Raw genomic sequence first — 16,214 nt, 5'->3', positions numbered from 1 at the left:
TTCCCCAGGTTTGGGAAATTCTCAGCCATTATTTCTTTTCTCCCTCACATCTCCTTCTGTGACTCCATTGCATACATTGTTTCTCTTGATGGTGTCCATCATTCCCACTGGTTTTCTATGTTCCTTTTCATTCTCTTTTCTCTTTTTGCTCCTCTGATTGGATAATTTCAATTGATCTTTCTTCTAACTCATTGATTCTTTCTTTTGCTTGGTCAAGTCTGTTGTTGAACCTCTGTATTGAATTCTTCAGTTCACTCATATTATTCAGCTCCAAAATTTCTGGTTAGTTCTTCTTCTTCTTCTTTTTTAAAAAATATTTTCTATATCTTTATTGTTCTCATTTTATTTGTATTGTTTTCTTGGTATCATTAAATATCTATATATGTTCTCTTGTAGCTCTCTGAGAATCTTTATTATATTTTTAAATTATTTTGCAATGTTCACACTCTCTCTCTCCACTGCTGGGGGGCTGGGGTCTCCTGTGGGGGGCCCAGATGGTACCCCAGGTCTCCCTTCAGGGCCGGGTGAACGCCGGGGAGAGCTGGGAGGGGGAGGAGACTGGGCAGGGGTTGGGGCAGGGAGAGCAGCGGCCCCAGTGAGTTTGGGGGAGTAGTAACCAGGTGGGGGGGAGGGGCCGAGCAGGGAGGGGCCTCAGGGCTCCCTCCCACCTATGGACAAGCGGCTGCTGGGGCCGCCCCCTCCAGGTGGGGGCTAGGGGGGCCTTGGGTTAGTGGGTGGGGAGCCTGGGGGCCCTGCTGAACCTCCCAGTGGCAGAGACCCTGGTGGGGGTGGGGGTGGGGTCCCGAGAGGCTGAGGGAAGCAAGACATCAGGGACATTCTGTAGCAGATAATGACCATCACCGACCAGAGCCTGGACGAGGCCCAGGCCAAGAAACATGCCCTAAACTACCAGTGAATGAAGCCTGCCCTCTTTAGCGTCTTGTGTGAAATCAAGGAGAAAACTGGCCTCAGCACTCGAAGCTCCCAAGAGAAGGAGCCTGTGGACCCACAGCTGATGTGCTTGGACAACATGCTTCTGGCAGAGGGTGAGGCAGGGCCTGAGAAAGGGGGTGGCTCAGCGGCAGCAGCTGCCACTGCTGCAGCCGCCAGGGGCGGTGTGTCCCCTGACACCTCCATCAAACACTCTGGTGATCGCAGCAAACTTGCCCAGATTTGCCACATTTGCCACTCGGAACTGGAGAAGTATCAGCAGACATGTCACGATTTCGCAAGCCACATCATGAACCTGCTGAGGGAGCAGAGCCGCACGCGGCCCGTGGCACCCAAGGAGATGGAGTGCATGGTGAGCGTCACCCACTGGAAGTTCAGCGCCATCCAGATGCAACTCAAGCAGAGCGCCTGCGAGGCCATCATGATCCTGCGTTCCTGCTTCCTGGATGCCAGATGAAAAAGCCGTAATTTCAGCAAACAGGTCACTGAGGTCCTGAATGAGTATTTCTACTCCCACCTGAGTAACCCATATCCTAGTGAGGAGGCTAAAGAGGAGCCGCCAAGAAGTGCAGAATCACTGTCTCTCAGGTACTGGGGAGGCATGGGCAGGAGTTTTGGGGGCACGGCGCTCTCCCATCCTGTTGACTAAGGTGTTTACAGAGGGGCAGGTTCCCACCTGACCCTCCTTTCTGCCCCACACCCCACAGGTCTCCAACTGGTTTGGCAACAAGCGGATTCGCTATAAGAAAAATATTGGAAAGTTCCAAGAGGAGGCAAACATCTATGCCATCAAGACTGCTGTGTCAGTCACCCAGGGAGGCCACAGCCCCACCAGCTCCCTGACACCCGCTTCCTCCGCAGGCTCTGGGGGCTCTTTCAATCTCTCAGGATCCGGTGACATGTTTCTGGGGATGGCGGGCTCAACGGAGATTCCTACCCTGCCTCCCAGGTGGACTCACTCCGACACTTGTTGTGGCCGGGGGCTACGGGGATAACCTCGGGGGAGGCCAGGTGTATAGCCCTCGGGAAATGCGGGCAAACGGTGGCTGGCAGGAGGCTGTGACCCCGTCCTCGATGACGTCCCCGACAGAGGGACCAGGGAGCGTTCATTCTGACACTTCCAACTGATCTCGCCTCTCACGGCCACAGGGGTGGGGGGCTCACAAGGCAACTCTTGAAGAGGACGCAGGCATCCAGAGGACAAAACCCAGACACAGGGGAAGCACAGGATAGAGAAGGGCAAATGCGGTCATCCCCTCCCCGGCCAGACTCTCTCATTGCTGGGTGTGGGGGGGGGGTGACGACTACATGGCAGGGAAGATGGGGTCCCTTAAGGGGAGAGTGAAGTCCGTCTCCCCTTTTTTCCTTTTTTTCTCCCCCTTTCTCTCTCACACAGAAACACACACACCCAGAATCCTATTTTTCAGATCTTTCCTCTCCTCTCCTTCTCTTTCTCTCATACACACACATACAGCTATTCTGTTTCTTTCTCTCTCTTTCTCTCTCTCTGTCTCTCTCTGGGCTCCCCCACTCCCCCCGCCCCTTATATGCTCTGGGATCTGTGGAGATGCCAGCCCTGCCCAACCAGAGATGCCAAAAATGGGGACATGACTTCTGGACAGAGGACATGGGCCACGCCCCCTGTGCCTCCCCAGCCCCTGCCCCTCCACATGGCTTTATTACTTCATACCAGCTCATCTTAAACCAACAGAATTGTTCCGTGGACGAGAGTGTCTGACTCAGATATCTACCTCAGAGGGAGTTTCTGCTACTTTAGGGAATTGTTAACTGGGCTTTGGGGTTGAACCTTTTTTTTTTTTTAAGGAAAGAAAAAGTAACCCTGGGATCCATCTGTATTTTTTTTTTTTCAGGGTTTTTTGTTGTTCGTGGTGGTTCTTAATTTTTAATTTAGTTTGGGGAAGTAGATGTTTTTATAAATATGTTGATTTTTTAAAAAAATTTCTTGCTTTTCCTATATTAGGGGTGATAGCCAAAGGGGTCATGATAAGAGAAAGGGGAACAAATAGAACTGGTGTAGAGGCCTGCTTGGATCCAGTGCTGTCCATCAGGAAGTACATTTAGCAGGGCCCCACGCCTGCCCCCCCTAAAATCACTTGGGTGCTCTCCTTTGCTAAAGTCACTGAGGTGTTCTTTGCTTGTGCAGGCAGCTTCCTGCTGCATTTGGTGTGGAAGCAGTCAGGGCTTGCTCAGCCAGCCTATTCCCCCTGTTCCCACCACTCTTGGGCAGGGCTACACTCAGTAATTTTGAGCAAATGTCACCTTCCCCTGTGAGTGACACTTCTACAATCTTTTTTTTAAACTACCATTTGCAGATTGGAGGGGGAAGAATGGGGAGGGGGTTATTGCCAACTATGTTAAACATGGGTTGGGGTGTCTGTGTATGTATCTCCCTCAATTTCCCCAGAAATGACGTATCTTTTTTTTCTCAGTCCAAAATCAAGAGGGTGGGGAGAGAGAGGAGGGAGGCTGCAAAGAGCCAGGTATGAGGGAAGGTAAAATCACCACTGTCCCACCCTCGGCCCTGAACCCTACTATCTGAACCCCTCAAATATCCTCAGGATTTTACAAGACTATAATAGTGGGGAACTTCTCCCATCAAAGATCCAGGCAGGACTGGGGGGCAGGTTGGGAGTGTGATGGGTGGGGGTGGGAAGCATGGGCCGGGGGCAGTTCTCTCCTCACTTGTACACTTGTAGTTTCACAGAAAAAAAAAGCAGTTTTATTTATTTATTTTTTAATTAATTAATTTATTTATGGCTGTGTTGGGTCTTCGTTTCTGTGCGAGGGCTTTCTCTGGTTGCGGCAAGCGGGGGCCACTCTTCATCGCGGTGCGCGGGCCTCTCATTATCGCAGCCTCTCTTGTTGCGGAGCACAGGCTCCAGACGCGCAGGCTCAGTAATTGTGGCTCACGGGCCTAGTTGCTCCGCGGCATGTGGGATCTTCCCGGACCAGGGCTCGAACCCGTGTCCCCTGCATTGGCAGGCAGATTCTCAACCACTGCGCCACCAGGGAAGCCCCAAAAAAGCAGTTTTAAATAAAGAAATTTCTTCCCCCACCCCAAAAAAAGAAAAACAACAGAAATGTGCACACATGTTCAAAACAGCACTGTTTTTCTTTTAATATTTATTTATTCATTCATTTGTTTGGCTGTGTCAAGTCTTAGTTACGACACGTGGGATCCTCCTTGCGGCACTCGGGCTTCTCTAGTTGTAGTGCGTGGGCTTCTCTCTAGTTGTGGCAGGCGGACTCCAGAGTGTGCAGGCTCAGTAGTTGCGGCCCGCAGGCTTAGTTGCCCTGCGGCATGTGGGATCTTAGTTCCCTGACCAGGGATCGAACGCGCATCCCCTGCACTGGAAGGCGGATTCTTAACCACTGGACGACCAGGGAAGTCCCTGAGAATCTTCAGAAGAGTTATTTTGAATTCTTTGTCAGGCAATTCCTGGACCTCCATTTCTTTGGGGCCAGTTACAGGAGATTTGCTGTATTCCTTTGGTTGAATTTTGTTTTCCTGATTCTTTTTAAACTTTTTTTTTTAAAATAAATTTATTTATTTATTTATTTATTTATTTATTTATTTTTGGCTGTGTTGGGTCTTCGTTGCTGTGCGAGGGCTTTCTCTAGTTGCGGCAAGCGGGGCCCACTCTTCATCGCGGTGCGCGGGCCTCTCACTGTTGTGGCCTCTCCCGTTGCGGAGCACAGGCTCCAGATGCGCAGGTTCAGTAGTTGTGGCTCATGGGCCTAGTTGCTCCGCGGCATGTGGGATCTTCCCAGACCACGGCTTGAACCCGTGTCCCCTGCATTGGCAGGCAGATTCTCAACCACTGCGCCACCAGGGAAGCCCCCCTGATTCTTTTTGATATCTTAGTCTCTTGTAGATGTCTGCACGTTTAAAGGAGCAGACACCTCTTCCAGACGCTATGTACTGATTTCAGTAGGGAAAGCCTTTCGCCTCTGGGTAGGGGCACACTGGATTGTACTGCAGGGTGCCAAGCGCAGAGGCATATGGTGGCACTGGGTCTGGGAGGGCATGATGTCTCTTTGGCTCAGGCTGCTGACGTCCACAGCATTGACAACTGTGTGGTCTTTGGCAAGGATTGCAGGGGGTCTGGAGTCACTGGAATGGCTGTTGTTGTCCTCAGCAGTGCCTCTAGTTCCAGTGGCTAGGGACCATACCGGTGAAGCAGGACTTTCATATCGTGCCCCCCAAAGGCTAGGGACACTGGTTACTCAGCCTGCTGTCACTTTTCTGGTGAGAGGAGCTCTCTTGGCACCCCTGGCATTGAACAATGCTGGCTTGGAGGATGGAATGATGCCACCAAATGACAGTGCCTTGGTGTGATCAAACTTCTTAGAGGACTCCAGATCTTTCCAGAGCTGTTTTTGTTCCTGATAGCTGTCTAATTTTTGGTCTTTGTTAGGGGGATGGAGGCTGCTGTCTCCTACATCAGCATTTTGGTGATATCATGTTTGAGGACATTATTCTTTGAGAGAATGGTTTTGAGTATAGAATTTTAGATTGGCAATGTTTTTTTTCTTTTGGCACATCTAAGGGCTTCAGTCTACTCTATACTGGCATCTCTCTTTGTTCTTGGGGACTTAGATGTTGGTATAGATGTTTCTCATTTTTATATACCTAGTCTATATCTTGGTATTTTTCTTTTTGTCAGTTTCTGCTGTTTCTTACCATTTTAGTAATAATAAGCTAAATTATGTTGTAGTAACAAATAACCAAAAGTTTTTCTTACATGACATGTTCTATTCACTTTGGCAGGATTTCTGCTATCATAATTATTCACCTACTCAGGTTGTTGAATGCCCTACCATCTTATTATGCTACCACTTCAACACAAGGCTGCAGTATTTGCTGTGGCAGAAAAATATATTGCCTCTCTTTTTTAAAAAAATGTATTGTCTCTTAAATGCTTCTATGTGGAAGTGACATCATTTGTTCTCACACTTCATTGGATGAGCCAGATCACATGGTTATGCTTCACTTCAAACAGGCAAAGAAGTATTAATATTTCCATGTGCTCAGAAAAAGAGAATTTTAAATGTCACTGAACACTAGTAATGTTTCCATCTATGATGTTTCTACAAATGGATTCCTTTTTATATGTCTTGCCTGAGTTTTGTTGGGCTTATTCACTCTAAGGATTGGTGTCTTTCATCAGTTCTGGAAAATTCTCACGCAGTATTTTTCAAATATTGTCTCTGCTCAGTACTCTCTCTTTCTGTATCTCTCTGTGTCTGTCTCCCTCTCTTCTTTCCCTTGTTTCATTTTAACTTAATTAAAACCTCATAATTCCATTTTCTATCTCTGATTTTCTCTTCTGTAATTTTCATAATTTTGTTTCTCTGTGCAGTATTCCAGGTAATTTATTCTAATTATTATTCACCTCACTAATTCGCTCTTTACCTGAATTTGATATTATGTAAAAATTTAAATTTCAACAAATGTATTTTTCATTCATAGAAGTTAGCTTTAGGTTTTAAAATTTTTTCTATGCATTTAAAAAATTCCTTGCAGTTTCTTTAAGAGTGTATTTTTATTTCTTCAAATACAGTACATATGGTAGTTATATAGCCTGATATCTGATATATCTAATATGAGAAGTTTCTGTGTCTGCTTCAGTAGTTTCTCTTGGTTCTTGTTAATGGAACTTTGTTTCTTTGTGTGCTTGCTTTTTTTTTTTTGAAAATATACTGGTCATTGTATTTATAAAAATTATTAATAGAGGTAATTTGAACAAGGTACTTTGCTCTAAAAGGGTTTTATTTTTATTTTTTCATAATTTCCTGCTATTATCAGTAGTGGATCTCCTTAATACAAGTGCAAAAAATTGATACTATCTGGACAGTCTGTACATTTAAACTCTGAATCTAGTTTTATGCAAGAGCATGTCTATTTCAAGTGGTGTCCTGGCTTATTGTGGAGAATGTCTTCTTTTGGATGTCTCATCTGGGTGTGGGTTTGGGATTTGATTTATGGCTCTTCACCATCAAAGGGCAGAAACTCCTCCCCAACCCCAAACAGGCTAATGCCCTCAAGGCAAAAGCACTTTCCATGCTCTTGTATCTTAGTGAATTTCCATTTTCCCTTCAGATTTGGCCTTATTTTTTGTTCCTATCTTATCAGGTCTTTAATGCTTTTAAGACAATTTTTAGTAAATTTATTCCACGTTATGTTCAGCAGAGGAGATAGCCTCAATAACCAAGCCTACCGTCACTGAGATAATCTCTTGGAACTTTTCACAGTAATGAAATCATGTACTTATTTGTTTTGTGTCATCAACTAGGTAAAAGGTACATGAAGGCAGGAATATTGTCTTACTGCTTTCTGCATTTACAGCACTAAGTACAGGACCTGTCTCAAAATAGATAATTTTAGTATTAATGAAAGTAGCTTCCTGTGTGCGTTTAGGATCCCATTTCAATCCTAAAAGGTCGATGTCAGACTTCTAAAAAAAACCCAAATAAACTTCACAGGATGTCTCCCTTCTTCTACTACCTCCTTTGCCTCCTTCCCATTTATCTTTATTTCCTTCCTATAATGAACCCAGGTCTATGGACTGAACTGTGTCCCTCCAAAATTCATATATTAAAGCCCTCACCCCCAGTGTGACTGCATTTGGAGATAGGGTCTTTAGGAGGTAATTAAGGTTAAATAAGGTCACAAGTGTGGAGCCCTAATCCAGTAGGTAGCATTATAAGAAGAGGAAGAGAGGGAGATCTCTCTCTCTTTCTGTCCCTGTGCACATGCACTAAGGAAAGGCCATGTGAGCACCAGTGAGACAGCAGTGGATTGCAAGCCAGGAGAAGAGGTCTCAATGAAATCTGCCTTGCTAGCATTGGATCATCCTGCTGTTTTCTGACGCTGGAGGGAAGCCCTACATTACTTATATGTTGCTCTGCTACAAATTACTGCCAAACATGGCAGCTTAAAACAACAAACAAACATCTAGCATCTCATAATTTCTGTGGGCTAGGAATTGGCATGGTTTACCTGACTCATGATGTCTCACAATGTGCAGTCGTCTGAAGTTTCACCCAGGGGTGGGTATCTTTCAAACTTACTCACCTGGATGTTGGCAGCATTCAGGCCTTGGTGGACTGTTTAACTGAGAGCCCCAGTTCCTTGCTGGCTGTTGGCTAGAGGCCTTCCTCAATTCCTTGTCATGAGGGTCTCTCCATAAACAGCTCACAACCTGGTAGCTGGCTTCATCAGAGCAAGAGAGAGAGCAAGACAGGTCACAAGGGAGAAAGCAGGGTCGTCTTGAAACCTAATCTCTTAAGTGACATCTCATCACTTTTGCCAAATTCCAGTTGTTATGTGCATGTTACTAGATACAGTCAAGTGTGGGGATTATACAAGGACACGAATACCAGGTGGCAGGATAATCGGGACTTTTTAGTATCTGCTTACCATGGTCCTCTGTTCCTAAGCTAGCCGAGAGTGCTCCCCATGGGACAGAGAAGGAGAGGGAAGATTCCTCCCTGGCATCCTGGGCCATGAGCTGTAACTGAGATGGGGAAGCTGAGCCCCTTAGTAGCTTTGGGCACATCTACCCCTTAGTAGCTTTGGACAGCATCCAGAGTTCTCTGAAGGCCTGTCCTTGGTGGTGTCCCTGGAGGTTGGTTCTACAGGCTTGTGAGAAATACCTGGGTGCATCCCTCCCCAGCTCCACGTTCAGTGATGCCACATTGGTAGCTGAGAGCTGGCCACAATGGGAATATTTACACCTCAGAAATGAACAAATGCTATACACAGGGAGTTTTTCCCCTCAGAGAGCTCAGTTTTTAATACTTACCAGCACAACCACCGCATGGTCTCCTAAAATCTCTCCTGTGTCCTGTGTCTTGTGTCTCTGTCTCTCTTGCAGCTCTGGAGCTGAGGCTGAAGGATGGAGGCCACCGCTGTGAGGGGAGAGTGGAAGTGAAGCGTCAAGGAATATGGGGCACGGTGTATACTAATTTCTGGTTCCTGGACGGTGCAGATGTGGTGTGCAGACAGCTGGGATGTGGAGCTGCTGTCAATGCTCCCAGAGGGGTTTATTTTGGACCAAGACTTATTGGCTCCACTTGGCTTTTCTATATTTACTGTGACAATGCAGAGACAGAATCAAGTTTCAGCATCAAAGACTGTGCTCATCATGATTTTAAAAACTATAATCATATCTTCTCTCATGACCAGAGTATTGGAGTAGTCTGCTCAGGTAAGGCCTGTCTGGTCTGGGAGGGGATCCCCAGCAGGAAAAGCTTCAGTCTCATTCCCAGAATAACTATGGGAATACCAGATCACAGAATTTAGAGCATCCTTGGGGGAAGACTCCAGCCACGCAGTGATTCCTAGAGCATTAGGTGCTCAAGGGGGTGTAAGGGCTTGCTTGGCCCTGGACATTAAAGTCTCCAGACCTGTGGACAATCAGACCCTTCAGATCTCTGTGGTGTTTCATAAGAGGCAGGGAAGTGAGGTCAAATATTACAACAGGTACAACCGCTGGGTTGTACTTTTATGAATTAGCTTCATCATGGCAGATAGTTTTTATTCTTTCATGGGCTGTTCAGTCAGGTTCGGCCACAAGAGAGGACATAAGAGAGGGACAGGCAAACATAGTTTATTATACTCAGAGGTCCTAGAGAGACAGGGCCACCACAAACCATAAGGGGCCCACATCTGAGAGGCACCAAGGGAGCAAGCTCAACGAAACATGGGGAGCCATAAGAGGGAGTGAAGAATCGTGGACAAGTGACAATATTAAGGGTAAGAGTGGAGTGACACAAGGAAAAAGCATGAGGGGATTTCATTGATGCATTTGAATGTCACTAGGTCACAGTCAAGGGAGGGCAAGAAGGGGAATTTGTGGCTGGGGTTAGTCATCACAGGTGCACGTGGACACCTGATGGGGTGCTCACATCCTGTTTGTGGGGATATTCCCGCAGCAGGGAAACATGACGTTTTAACATTTACAACACAGTAACTGGAGCAAAACAAGTACAAAGGCCAATGAGGCTAAGAGAACCTGAAGTGACTCATAAGAAGTGCTCAATACTGCCTAAGTGTATTCGACCTGTGTCAAGGTGGATACAGTAAAGAGAGCAGTGAAACTAGAGTGTGAGTGGGTGGTCACAGGATCTGCCAGAGATGTTTCCAGTTGTTATCACAATGGTGAATGAAATGCCCAGGACATTAATCCCATCAGAACAGCTGGATTGGAGGCAGATTCAGATATCACAGTGAGTTCCTAACGTAGGTGTTTGAGTCTGAGAAAATGGTCAACCATCTGATGCTGGGACAGGGGGAGCCCTGAGAACACCTGCTGTAGGGTTCTGGCAACCCATAGCCAATCAGCTCTTTTGGGGAAGATGACAGGAAAAGTGATTTTTCCAATCTCACCCTCAGCAGATCTTTGATGATACTAGTGGAGGCCCGCCCCTAAGAAAATAATTATTTTCATTTTTAAGCTACTTTATTGAGGTACAATTGACATGCAAAAAGCTGAACTTTTTTTTTTTCTTTTTTTTCAGCAAAGTAAGGGTTTATTTGCATGGTGCCAAGCAAGGGAGTGGGAGACAAGTCTCAGGTCCATTCCATCTTGGTCTTTGAGTTAGGGATGTTTTAAAGGGAAAGAACAAAGAAACTGGGATTAATCGTCCTCTTGTGACCTTTCTGTGACATTTCTTAATTGTGGTTTTGGAAGTCAGGAGGCCTCCAGTTTATGATTCTCTGGCCAGGCAGCCCATGGCTTAGGGGTCTGTGAGCTCACCTTATCCCAGAGAAGCAACTTGAGTTTGTAGGTTAATGATGAAATCTGCAACAGCAACTTTAGTGCATTATGTTAGGGACAACAGCAGTCTTAGTTGTCTGACTCTGGTTGATCAGTGTTCAGTTAGCACAGGGTTGAGGTCAGAGGGGATAAGAAAGGGAATAAAGTGTTTGATAGAAAAATTAATCATAAACTCAGTAAGGGAACTCGGTTTTAGGGGGACTTGGTTTCAGTTATGAGTGTCTACCAGCAAAAAGAGACCAGGAGCACAAAAGCTGAGCAAAAGCTGTCTGATTTGGTGACAAGGAGCCACTGGGGACATTTGAGAAGATAGTTTCAGTGGAGTGGTGCGGACTGGAATGAAGTGCCTGTGATTAGGGAGGGATTCATTGGTGAGGAAATGGAAGAGGGGAAGACAGACAACCTTTCAAAAAAATGTTGGCAGGAAACAAAGAAGAAAAAAGAACTCCAGGATTAAAGTCAGAGTTACTTACCCTGGTGGAACAAACTCCAGAGCTGCTCGCTGCTCTGGCCCTCGGATGCTTTGGATTCTACGATATTTGTGATATTTATCACCTTTTAAAAAATGTGCAATTTGTTATGATTTCTCTTCTTATTCTAAAGAAATGCTCACTTTTGTACATAATTTTATATTTGTCATTTTGTATATTACGTTATATAAGTTTCTGGTTGCCCAGACTTGGATCTTCTCCAGCAAGGACCCATGTTCATGTAACAGAATCATCAATAAGAGGATTTCTTCTCTCCCATCTTCTTGGGTCCAAGAACAGTTTTGGTAGAGATGAACTCTTCCAGTGAACATGCTAGCGTGATGGTCATGACTGAGCAGATGCAGCAGTTAACTTATCCTGATTCTTTTATTTTTTTAAATTGGAGGATAGTTGCTTTACAATGCTGTGTTAGTTTCTGCTGTACAGCAAAGTGAATCAGCTATATTTATACATATATCCCCTCCTTTTTGGATTTCCTTCCCATTTAGGTCACCACAGAGCATTGAGTAGAGTTCACTGTGCTATACAGTAGGTTCTCATTAGTTATCTGTTTTATACATAGTAGTGCATATATGCCAATCCCAATCTCCCAATTCATCCCACCCCCACCCCCGCTTCTCCCCTTGGTGTCCATGCGTTTGTTCTCTACATCTGTGTCTCTATTTCTGCTTTGCGAATAAGTTCATCTGAACCATTTTTCTAGATTCCACATATAGGCATTAAAATACGATATTTGTTTTTCTCTTTCTGACTTATTTCACTCCGTATGACAGTTTCTATGTCCGTCCATGTCTCTGCAACTGGCACAATTTCGTTCCTTCTTAAGGTTGAGCAATATTCCATTGTATATATGTGCAACATCTTTGTTTTCTGTTCATCTGTCGATGGACACTTAGGTTACTTCCATGTCCTAGCTGTTGTAAATAGTGCTGCAATGAACATTGGGGTGCATGTATCTTTTCGAATTATGGTTTTCTCCAGGTATATGCCCAGGAGTGTGATTGCTGGGTCATATGGTAATTCTATTTTTAGTTTTTTAAGGAACCTCCATACTGTTCTCCATAGTGGCTGTATCAATTTACATTCCCAACAGTGTAAGAGGGTTCCCTTTTCTCCACACCCTCTCCAGCATTTCTTGTTTGGAGATTTTTTTGATGATGGTCATGCTGACCAGTGTGAGGTGATACCTCATTGTATTTCTTTTTTTAATAAATTTATTTATTTATTATTTATTTATTTTTGGCTGCACTGGGTCTTCGTTGCTGCGCACGGACTTTCTCTAGTTGTGTTGAGCAGGGGCTACTCCTCATTGTGGTGCGTGGGCTTCTCATTGTGGTGGCTTGTTGCGGAGTGCAGGCTCTAGACGCATGGTCTCTAGAGCGCAGGCTCAGTAGTTGTGGCACATGCGCTTTGTTGCTCCACGGCATGTGGGATCTTCCCAGACCAGGGCTTGAACACGTGTCCCCTGCATTGGCAGGCGGATTCTTTTTTTTTTAAACATCTTTATTGGAGTATAATTGCTTTACAATGGTGTGTTAGTTTCTGCTTTATAACAAAGTGAATCAGCTTTACATATACATATATCCCCATATTTCCTCCCTCTTGCATCTCCCTCCCACCCTCCCTATCCCACCCCTTTAGGTGGTCACAAAGCACCGAGCTGATCTCCCTGTGCTATGTGGCTGCTTCCCACTAGCTATCTATTTTACATTTGGTAGTGTATATATGTCCATGCTACTCTCTCACTTCGTTCCAGCTTACCCTTCCCCTTCCCCTTGTCCTCAAGTCCATTGTCTACGTCTGTGTCTTTATTCCTGTCCTGCCCCTAGGTTCTTCAGAACCATTTTTTTTTTTTTTTAGATTCCATATATATGTGTTAGCATACGGTATTTGTTTTTCTCTTTCTGACTTACTTTTACTCTGTATGACAGACTCTAGGTCCATCCACCTCACTACAAATAACTCAATTTCATTTCTTTTTATGGCTAATATTCCATCGTATATATGTGTCACATCTTCTTTATCCATTCATCTGTGGATGGACACTTAGGTTGCTTCCATGTCCTGGCTATTGTAAATAGTGCTACAATGAACATTGTGGTATATGACTCTTTTTGAATTATGGTTTTCTCAGGGTATATGCCCAGTAGTGGGATTGCTGGGTCATATGGTAATTCTATTTTTAGTTTTTTAAGGAACCTCCATACTGTTCTCCATAGTGGCTGTATCAATTTACATTCCTACCAACAGTGCAAGAGGGTTCCCTTTTCTCCACATCCTCTCGAGCATTTGTTGTTTGTAGATTTTCTGATGATGCCCATTCTAACAAGTGTGAGGTGTTACCTCAGTGTAGTTTTGATTTGCATTTCTCTAATAATTAGTGATGTTGAGCATCCTTTCATGTGTTTGTTCGCAATCTGTATATCTTCTTTGGAGAAATGTCTATTTTGGTCTTCTGCCCATTTTTGGATTGGGTTGTTTGTTTCCTTGATATTGAGCTGCATGAGCTGCTTGTAAATTTTGGAGATTAATCCTTTGCCAGTTGCTTTGTTTGCAAATATTTTCTCCCATTCTGAGGGTTTTCTTTTCGTCTTGTTTATGATTTCCTTTGCTGTGCAAAAGCTTTTAAGTTTCTTTAGGTACCATTGGTTTATTTTTATTTCCATTTCTCTAGGAGGTGGTTCAAAAAGGATCTTGCTGCGATTTATGTCATAGAGTGTTCTGCCTATGTTTTCCTCTAAGAGTTTGATAGTGTCTGGCCTTACATTTAGGTCTTTAATCCATTTTGAGTTTATTTTTGTGTATGGTGTTAGGGAGTGTTCTAATTTCATTCTTTTACATGTAGCTGTCCAGTTTTCCCAGCACCACTTACTGAAGAGGCTTTCTTTTCTCCATTGCATATCCTTGCCTCCTTTTGATAATTTGGTAATTTTTGGTAATTTGATAGGGGTTACATTGAATCTGTAGATTGCTTTGGGTAGTGTAGTCATTTCCACAATATTGATTCTTCCAATCCAAGAACATGGTATGTCTCTCCATCTGTTTGTATCATATTTAATTTCTTTCATCAGTGTCTTATAGTTTTCTGCATACAGTTCTTTCATCTCCCTAGGTAGGTTTATTCCTAGGTATTTTATTCTTTTTGTTGCAATGGCAAAAGGGAGTGTTTCCTTAGTTTCTCTTTCAGATTTTTCATCATTAGTGTATAGGAATGCAAGAGACTTCTGTGCAGTAATTTTGTATCCTGCAACTTTACCAAATTCATTGCTTAGTTCTAGTAGTTTTCTGGTAACATCTTTAGGATTCTCTATGTATAGTATCATGTCATCTGCAAACAGTGACAGTTTTACTTCTTCTTTTCCAATTTGTATTCCTTTTATTTCTTTTTCTTCTCTGATTGCTGTGGCTAGGACTTCCAAAACTATGTTGAATAATAGTGGTGAGAGTGGACATCCTTGTCTTGTGCCTGATCTTAGAGGAAATGCTTTCAGTTTCTCACCATTGAGAATGATGTTTGCTGTGGGTTTGTCATATATGGCCTTTATTATGTTGAGGTAGGTTCCCTCTATGCCTACTTTCTGGAGAGTTTTTTATCATAAATGGGTGTTGAATTTTGTCAAAAGCTTTTTCTGCATCTATTGAGATGATCATATGGTTTTTCTTATTCAATTTGTTAATATGGTGTATCACATTGAATGATTTGCGTATATTGAAGAATCCTTGCATCCCTGGGATAAATCCCACTTGATCATAGTGTATGATCCTTTTAATGTGCTGTTGGATTCTGTTTGCTAGTATTTTGTTGAGGATTTTTGCATCCATATTCATCAGTGATATTGGTCTGTAATTTTCTTTTTTGTAGTATCTTTGATTTTGGTAACAGTGTGATGGTGGCCTCATAGAATGAGTTTGGGAATGTTCCTTCCTCTGCATTTTTTTTTGGAAGAGTTTGAGAAGGATGGGTGTTAGGTCTTCTCTAAATGTTTGATAGAATTCACCTGTAAAGCCATCTGGTCCTGGACTTTTGTTTGTTGGAAGATTTTTAATCACACTTTCAATTTCATTACTTGTGATTGGTCTGTTCATATTTTCTATTTCTTCCTTGTTGTCCACTTTATTGGCATAGAGTTGTTTGTAGTAGTCTCTTAGGATGCTTTGCATTTCTGTGGTGTCTGTTGTAACTTCTTTTTCATTTCTAATTTTATTGATTTGAGTCCTCTCCCACTGCTTTTTGATGAGTCTGGCTAATGGTTTATCAATTTTGTTTACCTTCTCAAAGAACCAACTTTTAGTTTTATTCATCTTTGCTAGTGTTTTCTTTGTTTCTATTTCATTTATTTCCGCTCTGATCTTTATTATTTCTTTCCTTCTACTAACTTTGGGTTTTGTTTGTTCTTCTTTCTCTAGTTCCTTTAGGTGTAAGTTTAGATTGTTTATTTGAGATGTTTGTTGTTCCTTGAGGTAGTATTGTATTGCTATAAACTTCCGTCTTCAAACTGCTTTAGCTGTATCCCATAGGTTTTGGATCGTCGTGTTTTCATTGTCATTTGTCTCTAGGTGTTTTTTGATTTCCTCTTTGATTTCTTCAGTGATCTCTTGGTTTTTTAGTAACGTATTGTTTAACTTCCATGTGTTTGTGTTTTTTACATTTTTTTCCCTGTAATTGATTTCTAATCTCATAGCATTGTGGTCAGAAAAGATGCTTGATATGATTTCAATTTTCTTAAATTTTTTTTTTTTCCACACACACACACTGTATTTTATTTTTACAAGAGATAGATAGACTGACACCAAGCATTGTACATGGATGACCACAACAAAAGCAACAATGATTGCAATTACCAAACATGAAACACACTTATACTATGTCATAACATTGACATTCAGTCCAGTAATCCTCCACTGTAACAGCTCCTTTACTTTGCAGTGAAAATTGATTTGTATATTCTTTTCCTCTGAGTCCTCG

The 16,214-nt window shown here is 43.4% G+C and overlaps 1 protein-coding gene and 1 pseudogene across 1 annotated transcript in view; both read left to right on the top strand.

The window, feature by feature from the left end:
• The first annotated feature begins 670 nt into the window (after window positions 1-670).
• On the top strand, window positions 671-2,097 carry LOC103001970 (pre-B-cell leukemia transcription factor 2-like; annotated as a pseudogene).
• A 5,888-nt stretch (window positions 2,098-7,985) lies between these two features.
• LOC103002252 (antigen WC1.1-like) overlaps window positions 7,986-16,214 on the top strand; it is a 59,616-nt gene continuing 51,387 nt past the window's right edge. The window contains exons 1-2 of the mRNA XM_057557565.1: window positions 7,986-8,025; window positions 8,853-9,185. Of these exons, the coding sequence (XP_057413548.1) occupies window positions 7,986-8,025; window positions 8,853-9,185 (373 nt within the window). The remainder of the gene's footprint in view (window positions 8,026-8,852; window positions 9,186-16,214) is intronic.

This window comes from Balaenoptera acutorostrata, chromosome 11, assembly GCF_949987535.1.
Source record: "Balaenoptera acutorostrata chromosome 11, mBalAcu1.1, whole genome shotgun sequence".
Lineage (NCBI taxonomy): Eukaryota > Metazoa > Chordata > Mammalia > Artiodactyla > Balaenopteridae > Balaenoptera > Balaenoptera acutorostrata.
Note: the sequence above shows the minus strand (reverse complement) of the source record. Positions and strands in the feature narration are given on the sequence as shown.